The following is a 13,521-nucleotide window of genomic DNA, read 5'->3' as shown; positions in this document are numbered from 1 at the left end:
TACCACCGGTAAGGTGTTATTTTTAAAAGCCCTATTTAGTTTCACTTTTCACTGAAGCAGCCTTTTCAAGCTGAAAATCTATTCGATAGTGTTACCATATTTGTTGCATACGATTATTTTTGTTTAATTAGACAGTTACAAATCATTCAATTAGAAATATGGTAAAGAATTTAATTTATGCATCATTGATGAAGAGATGCATCAAAACATCTCTTCATTGATTTGTATATTTAAATTGAAAAACTGACGTAATTAGCGATAATGTAGTCTGTGTTATATGTATTTTTTAAAAACCTGTTTACGCGTCAGTGACGCCATATCAATGCGACGCGCTGTCAGGAGTCCTTGGCTGCTCGGCCTGCTGGAGGTTAACGTAGACGGAGGGTACACACAGCAAAATGCACAGCTGGACACATTTATATCGATCTCTGGCCACGGTAAGAAGTCCACCCACTAACCCGATGAGCGACGCTTGTTGTCGGTCGTGAATGTCAAACACGTCACGTTCGCTGGTTATTTTTTCACATCTGTGTCTCGGCCGGCTAGCATGTCTGCTAATAACCAAAATCCGGTCGGAAAAGAAGCAGTTTAATAGTTTAGAGAACGTGGCAAACGAAATGTTAATTTTAGTGTGTGTTGATATCAGCCACCCCGTTTTATAACTTGGATCGGCTGAATACGGCATAGTGACAGCTGGGCAGAATGGTATGAATAACTTCAGAAAGTTTACCGGTGTGTTGTGAATGGTTTCCGTTGTGCTGCAACGAATACGTTTAAATCTTTACAAGCATTGTTTTTGGGAGCAAACGGTATTTTATTAATTTCTGCTACAGCGTTCCACAAGTAATATATTGTCCTGGTTCCCCCGATGACAGCTTGTTAGCATAGCCTAGTGAAGGTTACCTAATTTGTTGTTAAGCAATTCATATCGCAGGTTGCTTGTACCACCAAAAAGTCTGCATGTTCAATCATCGATTGCAAGAGTTAGGAAATAAAAAGCACTTCAGTATTGTCATCACATGTTGCATGTGTATTCACGTATGTATGTATCACATATAGTAATAATAATAATATTATTATTATTAACGACAACACCAGTGTATTCCACGTATGTGTGTTTTAGAATGATTAAAATGTTTATTGCCACTGTGATTTGCCTTCATTCTGTCCTGGCTGCACAGATCTGATTATTTTTAAATAAAAGCCTGATTATTTGGACTTATTTCTTTGCAACAAATGTATTTGTAACTTTGTTGTTGTTGTCACAGCGGAGTCATCACCTCCCCTGCAAGCTGCACGGAGCCGCGGGGCTTTCCGTCCGAACGTACGCCGACAAAGCAGCAAGTAAGATAACGCAATTACTTATAGCCTACTGTACAAAGCGTAACCAATACGAGGCTCTAAACGCGTGTTGTTTGTGTCTCTGCAGTCGATGCAGATGTCACAGTGGTTGGGTCCGGTCCTGGCGGCTATGTCGCCGCCATCAAGGCAGCACAGCTCGGCTTCAAGGTAAGACGGTCGGTCATACGTTAGAAGCCGACGGTCGTATTTACACAATGTGAAAGGCATGATGATGTCAAATCTTAAAGCTACCATAGTCTAGTAGTTTTTTAAGTTTTAAGTAAGTGTCAGAGGTTCCGCAGTAGGCTATAGGAAGATGCTGGAAGTTTGTACAACATAATAGATGCCATATATCATAGCTATGTGATACTAAAGTGCTAACATTACATGTAAACATCATGTATGGTTAGTCTATTCACTGGAGAAAAAGATGATCAGATTTACAGCTCCCTTGTCTGATTGACCCAGAGTTGGCTGAGCTCCATTTTAAGATGTGTAGCAAAGCTTTTCATTTGTTAATACAGAGGTGCCTTGGTTTTCATTCCAGAAGGTCCAACTCAAACCAAAACGGACTCTAACCAACGCAAACTTTCCCATAGAAAATAATGTAAATCCAATTAATCCGTTCCAGACTCCCAAAAATGTTAACACGATATACAGTTTATAGACAATAATTATAGTTTTACATGCTTGAAATGATGCAAAAATAATTACAATGACAAATGGATGGACAACTGAACCTTTAACATCACTGTTACCTAGTTTTGTTGGAGGGAAAAACCCCACAAAACCCTCAATCAACAAAATAAACACATTATTCTGCTACAACCACAGTTTGCAAAAATGTAAAAATTATATCAAACTAAATATTAATGTTCTAGAACCAATAAACGTATACCTGGCCGTGGAATAAAAAAAAACAACTGCCGATGCAGTTAACATGCTACATAAGTATGAATGCTTATGTTTGTTGTTGGAGCCAGAAGCGTGTGTTATGGACGTAAAATGATGGATGTGTGTGTGTGTGCAATTCAGCCAATGACGGAGCCACTCCCGTCACATTTACATACCTCTGAAATGACGACAAGCTTCTCTTTCAGCTGTAAAATTTGGAGGTCTTGCACCCTTGTCTTGGTACGGCCCATGGCCTTTCTCTTTTGCACGGGCCATGCGGTTGTTATGTCTGTCTCTTGTGCAGGAACTCTGATATAAACAAACGCTGTTGTCCTAAAATGGTGCTCGCGGCCCACAATGCATTGCAGGATCACATGCAAGTATCGCAAGATTTCGTCTTGTGGCCATGATCCAAGATGGCGGCGTGAACAAACCGGATGGTATTTTGGTCGCTAAACAAGCGGGCAAACGCAAGCCAGGGCAAAATTTTAGCTAAAATTCGGGACGTTAACCGAAAAACCGTGCCAACCGGGGCGGACGATAACTGAGGTACCACTGTATTTGTCTTTTCCACAGACAGTTTGTGTGGAGAAGAATCCCACACTGGGCGGAACCTGCCTGAATGTCGGCTGCATCCCTTCCAAAGTAAGCCTATTTCAATGACTGCTTTCAAAAACATAATTTTATTATTTGTGTTGCTACATCTTAATGATGTGACAGCTAACATATGCTTGACGTGTGCAGGCTCTGCTGAACAACTCCTACCTGTACCACCAGGCCCACGGCAAAGACTTTGAGAGCAGAGGCATTGAAAGTAAGACGAACTTCTGTTTTGTTTTCATCTTATGGTAATGGGTTAATTTTATTTGAACATGCATACAAGTTACAATGGAATACATCACATAATTCAATTCACCATTCCACATGTCCAAAAGGAGCAGGATGAAGCAAAGCTTATTTAATCCTACCTCCCCCCAAACATCCGTTCTACATCTTAAGTAGTACATTTATTCACTTCCTGTATTCCATATGTGATTGTTTTAATACATAGAAGAATGAAAAGGTAAAATAACAATATGATGATGTAATTATTAAGATGTTTTCACAATTAATATTATAATCAGTTTAATAAATACATTAATAATAAATAGAGACAAGCATAACACAACAAGTTCCTTGCTTTTTGCAAACATCAACTGCTTGCATTGGTTTTTTGAATTCACTCATCTTGGTGCATTGTTTGAGTTCCTTGCTCAATCCGTTCCATCATTTAATTCCACATACTGAAATGCTGTGGGTTTTTAGTGTTTCTCTCGCATGTAAGTGTTTCAAGTTAAATTTTTCCCTCAGATCATATTTCTCCTCTCTTGTTGAAAAGTATTGTGACATTTTTGGATAATAAGTTATTGTTAGCCTTATGCATTATTTTAGAGGTTTGAAAATGTACTACCGTAAATCACGGTGTATAAACCGCACCCCCAGTTTCAGGCTCACGGCGGGGGAAAAAAAATGTTTTACTTCAGAAATGCTTGCCAACTCTTTCATCTCAAATCAACATGGGTAAAGGTACTAAGCAATTTCAAAAAGAAGAAGAAAGGAGAAATCTGCCGTCCATCAATTCATCTGCAATGGAATTCATGTAAGAAAAGTTTGCCGTCAACTTGCCGATGATGTCCGCTCTCCAACGCCGGATGACTGACTCGTCCACACCGTGCTGCCGTCCTGCTGCCCGGTTCCCAAAGTCTTCTGAATACCGGCAGACGGAGAGTTTGAATGCTGCTGTCAAAGATCGCCGTGGCATTTTAGCTTTAGCTGCTTTAGCTTTAGCCTTGATTTAACGGTAGCTAATGTTGGTTTAGCGGTGACGCGAGCGCGTTCTGCGCATGCGCATCAGTTGTATTGTACATAACACTGCATTGCTTCAGTGTGAATTTGAATAAATTCCAACGTTGTATTGTATTTTAAACCATCACCACCATCATAAACTGTCTGACCCACAGACGGCTATTCTCAAGTCTGCTTCTGGTCAATTTCTGTCTGGTCACAGATTTGTCATCGTGTATAAACCGCACCCCGATTTTTGGCGTCTTACCGGTGGGGGGAAAAAAAGCGCGGTTTATACATCGTGATTTACGGTAAATCAGCAAATCTGCTTTTATAATTATTACCCCATATCTCCACACAATAAATTAGATATGGTAATACCAGAGAACAGGAAAGAGTGTGGAGTCATTTTTGATCAAGAACAAATTTTGCTTTATTCAATATTAAAGTATTTCTCACAACTTTATGTTGTATATTTCTTATGAGATTTCCAGCAAATGTTTTCATCTATTATGATCCCCAGACATTTATTTTTCTTCACCCTTTCAATGTTCACTCCATCTATTTGTATTTGGTCATACGTGTCCTTTCTGCTATTACCAAATGGCGTTATTTTAGTTTTACCTAAGTTCAAGGATAATCTGTTTTTATCAAACCATCTTTTTAACATGGCCATTTCATCCTTAAGTTTTTAAATTCGCTCTTGTGTGCTTTCCCCAGAACAAAAGGCAGTAGTTTCGTCTGCAAAGAACTTTAAATCTTTCGTCACTTTACAGATGTCATTGGTAAACAAATTGAACAGTTTTGGTCCCAATATTGACCCCTTGACGTAAGTTTGGGGGCAACTATTGTGTCTGAGTTGCATCACGTTTTGTTCAGTATCAGGGATCTCACTCAACCTGGAGAAGATGATGGCTCAGAAAAGCGGGGCAGTTAAAGCGCTCACCGGAGGCATCGCACATCTCTTCAAACAGAACAAAGTGAGACCACTTGCTGGGTTTTACCCATTTTTGTGGCTTCTGTCCGTCCCCGTGTGTAACGGACGCTGTGATGTGTTTTTGTCAGGTGACCCACATCAACGGCTTTGGCAGGGTGACTGGTAAGAACCAGGTGACGGCCACAGCGGACGACGGCAGCGAGCAAGTCATCAACACCAAGAACATCCTGATCGCCACCGGCTCTGAGGTCACGCCCTTCCCTGGAATACAGGTGCACCTCTTACGTCCTTCAGTGACGTGATGATTTCTGATGTCCTCAGTGGACGCGTGTGGGGCTCATCAAGCGTCATCCATGTTCTCACGCCGCAGATTGATGAGGAGACGGTGGTGTCGTCTACCGGAGCACTTTCCCTGAAGAAAGTCCCGGAGGAGCTGATCGTGATCGGAGCTGGCGTCATCGGAGTGGAGCTGGTCTGCGTCTTTTGAGTCACGTGACACCTTGTCTCTCTTCGCCAACCGCAGTGCTGACCGCCGTCCTCCTGTCTCGCAGGGGTCCGTGTGGCAGCGTCTGGGCTCTAAGGTGACGGCAGTGGAGTTCCTGGGCCATGTGGGCGGCATGGGCATCGACATGGAGATCTCCAAGAACTTCCAGCGCATCCTGCAGAAGCAAGGCCTCAAGTTTAAGCTGGGCACCAAAGTGCTGGGCGCCACCAGGAGGCCCGACGGCAAGATGGACGTGGCGTGAGTAAACCACCTTAGACCCTGCCCACCCCCACCTTCCACTCCAAACCTCGCCTCCTTAAGCGGCTGTCGGTGCGTTTCAGCGTGGAGGCGGCGGCCGGCGGCAAGAATGAGACGCTGGCGTGTGACGTGCTGCTGGTGTGCATCGGCCGACGACCTTTCACCCAGAACCTGGGCCTGGAGGCGGTAGGCATCGAGCTGGACAATCGGGGGCGCATCCCTGTCAACAACCGCTTCCAGACCAACGTTCCAAGGTGCCGCACGTGTCCAGTGATGATGTCACATATCAGCAGCTGCATCATTGTCTTCCTCCTACCCTTCCTAGTATTTACGCCATCGGGGACGTGGTGGCGGGGCCCATGTTGGCCCACAAGGCCGAGGACGAGGGCATAATCTGTGTGGAGGGCATGGCGGGCGGCGCCGTACACATCGACTACAACTGCGTCCCTTCCGTCATCTACACACACCCTGAGGTGGCCTGGGTGGGCAAGACCGAGGAACAGCTCAAAGAGGAGGTGAGTCGTTGCCATGGCGACAGAAAGCAAACATATATTGTAATTGCCTTTCAGAATAGTTTGATAGGAAATAACGTCATATAAAATAAACCCTTTTCAAATACATTCGGCCCTCGAAGTATCGTGGTGCGATTATTATTGTATATACAGGTTGAGATGGTATTTCCTGCTGGACATTTTGCCTGTCGCACCTCCTCCAGTGCACTTTGGGTCAGATGCAGGGTCGTCAGCTGGTGCCACCTTTCACTGATGTTTCACCCCCACCTGTCCTCACTCCCAAACCATGTGGAGAGGTTCTGAGGGCACGGGAGGGTGTCGTACGCTGCCCTGACCATGAAGCTGAGCCGTGCCTGTGGGGCTTCAAGATTCAAGATTCAAGAGTTTTATTGTCATATGCATAGTAAAACAGGCAGTTATACTATGCAATGAAATTCTTATTCTGTTCATTCTCCCAAGAAAAGAAAGAAAACACAAGAAAGAATAAAAACATAAGAAACATATATACCAATAAATTAAGCAACAACAACAGAAGAGACATTAATACAAATAAATAATACAAATAAATAAATAAATAAAAGTGCTATGAATGTGTGCGTGTGTTGCGTGCGGTGTGTGTGAGTGCTTCGTTGAGAAGTCTGAGTGTCTTGCCAGGTTATGACCCTGTGGATGGTGTCCTCCCACCTGGTCCATGCCCCTTGCTTGCCCTGGGACACCCCTTTTTATGAGATACTGCTCTTGCTCTGCTCGGGCCACTTCCTTCACAATCATGGCCCTTCTCTGCTGTCTTGAGGCTTTTGACCAGAATCTCTTTGGTTCTCCGAGGCCGACTCCAGCCCGGCCTTCCTCCACTCTCCCGGTGATCTCTCTGTGTTGCAGCCTGCTGACAGCCTGATTCACTTCTGGTTGGGACCTCCATTTGCGCCCCGTTCTGACGGCTACTTATTGCAGGGTCCCTGGACTCCTTGAGTTCAAACACCAGGCGGGCCTTTTCCTGTTTGTACCCAAGGCTGACTGACTTCAATGGAAGCTGAAGTGCATTCTTTCCAAAGAGTCCTGCGTTGGAGAAACAGCGAGGGAGACCCAACCATTTCCTTATATAGGTGTTTGCAAAGCTGTTTAGCCTGCTGACCGTGGTGGATGGAATCTTGCAGACTTTAAGTGGCCACATCACACGCTGGAATAGTGTGAACTGGTAGCACCACAGTTTGAACTTCCCGGGGAGCTGGCTGCTATCAATCCTGGCCAGGCCGTGCCCCAGCTGCTGTTGTACCCGCTTGCCCATCTGCCTGTCAGAGAGGTCAGCAGTGTATTCTCTCCCGAGGCTTTTAATAGGCTGCTCTGACAACAGGGGTATCCTCTCCTCCCCCTACCATGAACACCGTCCTATCGGTCCTTACTCCAGGACAGGCTCCAGGACTTGGCTGGCTTTATCTTCAGTCATGCCCACTGTGTAAGCTCATCCAGGCATTTGAGGACCCTTGCTGTACAAGGAGCGGTCTGTAGGATGCTTGTCACATCGTCCATGTACCCTCTCAGGGCGGGAAGTCTTTCTCCAGATGGCAGCCTCACACCTCCAAATACTTGTCTTGCTCCACAAAGAATGAGCTCGAAGGCAGCCACGAAGAGTATGGGTGAAATCGCACAGCCCATTGCGATGCCGACCTCCAGCTGTTGCCACCTTGTTGCCGAGCCTTCTCGGGTGAAGCACATGTGGAAATTGCTGAAGTATTTGGCTATGATGGTGGTGACAGCTGTTGGGATGTGAAAGAACTCCACTGTGTAGTCAATCACCTTGTGTGGTACTGACCCATACGCATTGGCCAAGTCTAGCCACACCACATGGAGGTCAGTGCGCTCCCTCTTGGCCCGCTGGATCTGCTCCCAGATCACGGCTGAGTGCTCAGTACACCCTGGGAATCCTGGGATCCCCGCCTTCTAGCAACTTGTGTCAACATACCCATTGCCCTTAAGGAAGTTGGTCATTCTTCTTGCGAGAATTCAGAAGAACAGTTTCCCCTCCACGTTCAGTAATGCGATGCTCCTGAACTGATCGATGGTGGTAGAATTCAATTGGGATGGACTCCTTCTTCCAAGCCACTCTCATAAACCTCCACAAGGTTTTGGACACTTGTGGGTTCTTCTTGTAGAACTTATAGGACAGTCCATTTGGTCCGGGTGCTGAGGCTGATCTTGCTTTCCTCAGGACCTCTGTAAGCTCACTTAGTCTTGGTGGAGAGGTGTCAAAGGCAATGGTTGGTGGTGGCGGCCGTGGTATGTGTCCTGGGGAACCAAGTGGTGTGTCTCTGGCTGCATCGGTGTAGCGGGTCTTTGCATATTGCTCCAGCTCTTCCTTGGAGATGTCCAGCTTTCCGCTCCGTTTCTCATCCAGCAGCTGTCTGGCATACTTGTAAGGCTCTTCTTTTCTTCTCCTTTCTCTTTCTCCGCTTCCTGATCCGGTCTGCGCGGCAAAGTTTTGCAAGTTTCTGTTTGAGCTCATCCCAGGGTAGCTTTAGACCTGGTTTCTCTTCTGGGGTTGCTTTCCTCCACCTTTTCCGGAGTTGGCGTCTGTCGTATAGGAGCTCCTCGATCTGTTTCTCCCTTCGCCCTTTCTGGATAGGAAGTGGGCATGTGGCTCGTTTCCCTGTGATTTCTCCGAACCTTTCTTTACACTCCTGGAAGCAGATGTTACTGAGGGCCCTCTGTTTGTCCTCAAATTTGCCTCGCAAGGCTTGCTCCAGGATGCCACTCAGGTCTCTGTCAAGTTTGCCCCATGCTCCTCTCTCCTTTGCAGTTGGCCACTTGATCCTGCCGCGCTGCTCTAGAAGCTTGGGCATAATTCCTGTTTGTTTGGCTGAAGTAGGGACAGTGTGTCCACCATCCAGGCTTGCTGTCTACATCTCTTGTCCCGTTTCCTCTGCTGTTGCCCTTCCTGCACTGTCGGGTCGTGCTGCACTGTGGTTTGCTCCCTGGCTTTGGGTCCCTTTCGTCTGACCTGCCGAAGCAGTGCGATTGTGCTGTCTGGGCTGCCTGCCACACTTCATCTTTCCTTGATGGATATGCAAGCCTCTGAGTGAGGTCACTTTCTGCCACCAACAACTACACTTCCGGAGGAACTTCTCGTCGTCATTATCCATTCCGTTGCATTACTATTATCTCTCCCTCGCTATGTCGCGTTTTCTTCTGAAATTAATGAATAAATGATGGCTGTTTTGTGGTCAACTATGGTGTATTTGTCAAAACATACGGAAATACAAATGATGTAGGCAGGAATGACACAAAACACTGAGACATACCATATTTCTAAATGGAAATATTGTCGTAGTTAGAGCATAGAAAACCTGTTCACCACCTTCTAAATACACTTTTTAACATTATTAGAGCCCTCTAGACATGAAGTAACATCCCTGTAGTCACCTATACACTCCTATTACCCAATATAATGGCTATAATAAGAGAAAATAAGGCATGTAAGACATGGAGAACCTGTTTACAACCTTCTAAATACGGCTTTTAACATTATCAAAAACCCTCGAGACATGAAATAATACTCTTATCACCTTTACACTCCTATTACCCAATGTAGTTATAGCACAGGCGTTAGTAAGCAGCACCAGGACGGCTGCGCGGTTGTTGGTCGACATACACTCCTGATCAAAATCTTAAGACCAGTTGAGAAATTGCTAGAATTAGCATTTTGCACATTTGGATCTTAATGAGGTTTTAAATAGAGCTACAATATGCAAAAACAAGAAGGGGGAGTGAGACAAAAAGCATTTTGAAAAAGTCATTTATTGAAAACAACAATTAAACTAAAAGAGGCTGATCTGATTTATCAGCTGATCAAAAGTTTAAGAACACAGCCTAGAAAAGCCCAAGTCAGCTCAAAATGTTAATTTTCTGTCAGGCATTCCCCTTCATGCCCTCCTGATGGTAAAACTAAGAAGCTTTCTCTTTTTCAACGTGGTGGGATTGTGGAGCTGCATAAGCAAGGCCTCTCGCAGCGTGCCATGGCTGATGAGGTTGGGAGCAGGAAATCAGTCATTCTAAGTTTTTGGAAAGATCCTGAGCATTATGGAACAAAAAAGTCAAGCACTGAGCTGAGCTGCGCTGAGCCGGAGGATCTGATTGGCTGTCCATCAAGACACAGGGCGGTCTTCCACCCACATGAAGGCCCTTACTGGTGCCGACTGCAGCGCAATAATCATCAGACGCCATCTGCGGGAAAAGGGTTTAAAAAAACAAGACCTCGTGTCCTTCAACGCCACAAAAGTGCCTGTGTAGACTTTGCCAGGGAGCATCAAACATGGGACATTGAAAGGTGGAAAAAAGGTTTTATTCTCTGATGAGAAAAAATGTAACCTTGACGGTCCAGATGGCTTCCAACGTTACTGACATGACAAGGAGATCCCACCTGAGATGTTTTCTACCCGGCACAGCGGAGGCGGGGGTCCATCATAATCTGGGGTGCTTTTTCATTCAGTGGAACACCGGAGCTTCAGGTGGTGCGGGGTCGTCAAAAGGCGGTGCTTACGTGCAGATGTTGCAGCGGGCGTCCCTCATGACCGAGGGCCCTCGTCTGTGTGGTACCAGCTGGGTTCTTCAACAGGACAACGCTGCAGTTCACAATGCTGGCTTGACCAAGGACTTCTTCAGGGAGAAGAACATCACTCTTTTGGACCATCCTGCATGTTCCCCTCATTTAATTCCCATAGAGAACATTTGGGGATGGATGGCAAGGGAAGTTTATCAAAATGGCCATCAGTTCCAGACAGTTGATGCCCTTGGTGAAGCCATCTTCACCACTTGGAGCAATGTTCCCACTAGCCTCCTGGAAACACTGGCATCAAGCATGCCCAAAGCCATTTTGGAAGTGATGAACAAGAACGGTGGAGCTCCTCATTACTGAGTCCTACTGAGAACATTTTTGGTTCTGGTTTGGAGAGTTTTTTGGTTATTTTTTGAGCTATGGTCTTAAACTTTTGATCAGCTGATAAACAGCCTAATTGTTGTTGTTTTCAATAAATGACTTTTTCAAAATGTTTTTTGTCTCACTCCCCCTTCTTGTTTTTGCATATTGTAGCTCTACTTAAACCCTCATTAAGATCCAAATGTGCAAAATGCTAATGCTAGCAATTTTCCAACTGGTCTTATGATTTTGATCAGGAGTGTATTACTCGACTCTGCACACAGCAACATCTTGTTACCTCAGTTAGCAGACACCTCAGGTGTCAAATTATTTCCAAGTTTCTTCTTTGGGCTGTAAATAAGTGTAAGCCCGAGCCTTAATAATACGTCTGCTGACGTTGTGCAAGCTCAACACGACCAAGGCACGGCAGCCGTGAACTTTTTATCGTCACTGAGATGGTTACGAGCTCTGTCTCACCGTCGACCAAGGACAAAACACTTCCGGCCTTCACAAGAAACATGTCGCACATTTGTCAGATAGAATCTAAAAGAAAATAAGGATACGTGAAAAATAGCTGTTTATGGGAGGGCTTCCTTTAATTGGTCATGATTTTTTTAATGCCGTTTGTTGAGACAAAATGTTTAAAATGAATATGGCACCTTTTTCGATAACTTGCATTTCTTATTTTGCAAAATGAGAGTATATTTTTTTACTTTAACTCATTCAATCCCAGCCATTTTTCAAAAGCAACCTGTTAACTCCAGGCCATTTTAGACGATTTTGACTTTTATCTATCTATCACAGAATATTGTGTTCTATGGCTATATAAACATGGAACCTACCCAAAGAAAGATTAGACTCATGTCTTTCATCAGGGAAAATAAGTTTGTGCCTACCTTTTTTCCGTTCTTTAGTAATCAGCAGTAGAACTTACTGTAGGTAGGTTTCAGGAAAATATCAGTTCCCGGTTAAAAAAGGGAGAAAACTAGCTTTTTGTGAAAAGATACATTTCAAGCATAACTTTCACTTTGACACAAATATTTTTTGCCTTTGTGACAGCTCAAATATCTAAACAACTATACCAACACAAACAACACAAAAAAGGGGTCGTTTTACATCAAAATAATTTTACAAATATAACACCATAAACTATTTACAATTTTCACATTTGTTTGGAACTGACGCAAGCGTTTGCTTGCGTTAAAATGTCCCTACAATGCCTAACCTTCTACACGCTACACTCCTCCACGCTCTCTCATTTCCTCCTCACCTGTCATATGTGATTTTTCCGTTAACATGACCCCTGCTGAGCTCCGTGTGGCTGTTTTCATGGCTTAAAAGTTCAGAGAAAGATAAAGCTGCTGGAAGCCGACCATTCACGATGCCACCCCGGCGGTAGACCACACGCCCAGCGGCCATAGGAGACTACGGTTAACTAAATAGGGGCATAAATTGGAGTATTTGCTGTCTATTAGTCATTCATCCAATCAGCAGTCGGCCCTGTTAAGACAGTGAACACACTGATCTGAGAGGCGCGCAAAACTAATGCTCCACTGTTCCCCAGGGCACACCCTACAAAGTGGGCAAGTTCCCCTTCGCCGCCAACAGCCGCGCCAAGACCAATGCCGACACGGACGGCCTGGTGAAGATCCTCAGCCACAAGGAGACGGACAGGATGCTGGGAGCTCACATCCTCGGAACCGTAAGACCTCTCGGACCAAACGTCAGACGGAGAGAAGTTCTGAAGAAACCTCCATGAATAAAAGTCACCTTTTCACCCGCAGGGGGCAGGAGAGATGATCAACGAGGCCGCCTTAGCCATGGAGTACGGCGCCTCATGCGAGGACGTGGCCAGAGTTTGCCACGCCCACCCGGTAGGATCTACAGCACACACATTATGACATCATCAACCCATCAAGTGCTAACCAGCCTCGTGTTCTTCTTGTCGTCTTGTTCTTGTAGACGGTGTCGGAGGCCTTCAGAGAAGCCAACTTGGCCGCTTCCTTCGGCAAAGCCATCAACTTCTGATCGTCATCATCCCAGGAAGCTCCAACATCCAAACTCTTCTTCCGAGAGCGTTGAATCCAGCTCATTAGTCCAGAAGCTTCTACTTTTATGTACTCATTGAAGTATTGCATAGAATCATGGGTGGCAGTGGAGTTATTTTCTTTTTTTTTATTCCTTTTCAGAAAGCAGCTCAACATTCCCCTGATAGGGATGCTGCTCTCTCATGCTGCCCCGCACTGTTTTTATTTATTTCTCCTTCCTGTACAAGACACCTGCCCTGAAGGCCTTGTGTCAATGTCAATGAAGAAATAAATGCATCATCCGGTCAAGACATGTTTCAAATGTGTCCAACTAC

At 45.0% G+C, this 13,521-nt stretch overlaps 1 protein-coding gene across 1 annotated transcript; it reads left to right on the top strand.

Moving 5' to 3' along the window:
• The first annotated feature begins 313 nt into the window (after positions 1–313).
• Positions 314–13,499, top strand: dldh (dihydrolipoamide dehydrogenase). Its single transcript, XM_054777197.1, has 14 exons — positions 314–437; positions 1,269–1,344; positions 1,430–1,509; positions 2,812–2,880; positions 2,980–3,049; positions 4,939–5,039; positions 5,125–5,268; positions 5,367–5,468; positions 5,548–5,738; positions 5,822–5,992; positions 6,064–6,253; positions 12,724–12,861; positions 12,944–13,033; positions 13,122–13,499. Exons 1-14 carry the CDS (start codon positions 399–401, stop codon positions 13,185–13,187), a joined length of 1,527 nt encoding a protein of 508 aa, XP_054633172.1. The 5' UTR covers positions 314–398; the 3' UTR covers positions 13,188–13,499.
• Positions 13,500–13,521: the final 22 nt, after the last annotated feature.

This window comes from Dunckerocampus dactyliophorus, chromosome 5 (genome assembly GCF_027744805.1).
Source record: "Dunckerocampus dactyliophorus isolate RoL2022-P2 chromosome 5, RoL_Ddac_1.1, whole genome shotgun sequence".
NCBI lineage: Eukaryota > Metazoa > Chordata > Actinopteri > Syngnathiformes > Syngnathidae > Dunckerocampus > Dunckerocampus dactyliophorus.
The sequence above is the reverse complement of the archived record's forward strand: the minus strand, read 5'-3'. Positions and strand labels throughout refer to the sequence as shown.

Excerpts from the sequence above, each read along its gene's own strand:
- dldh (XM_054777197.1), top strand. The coding sequence starts at position 399 with ATGCACAGCTGGACACATTTATATCGATCTCTGGCCACG. Across the intron at positions 1,510-2,811 it reads CAGCACAGCTCGGCTTCAAG|ACAGTTTGTGTGGAGAAGAA; the intron begins GTAAGACGGTCG and ends TCTTTTCCACAG. Across the intron at positions 5,040-5,124 it reads ATCTCTTCAAACAGAACAAA|GTGACCCACATCAACGGCTT; the intron begins GTGAGACCACTT and ends TGTTTTTGTCAG.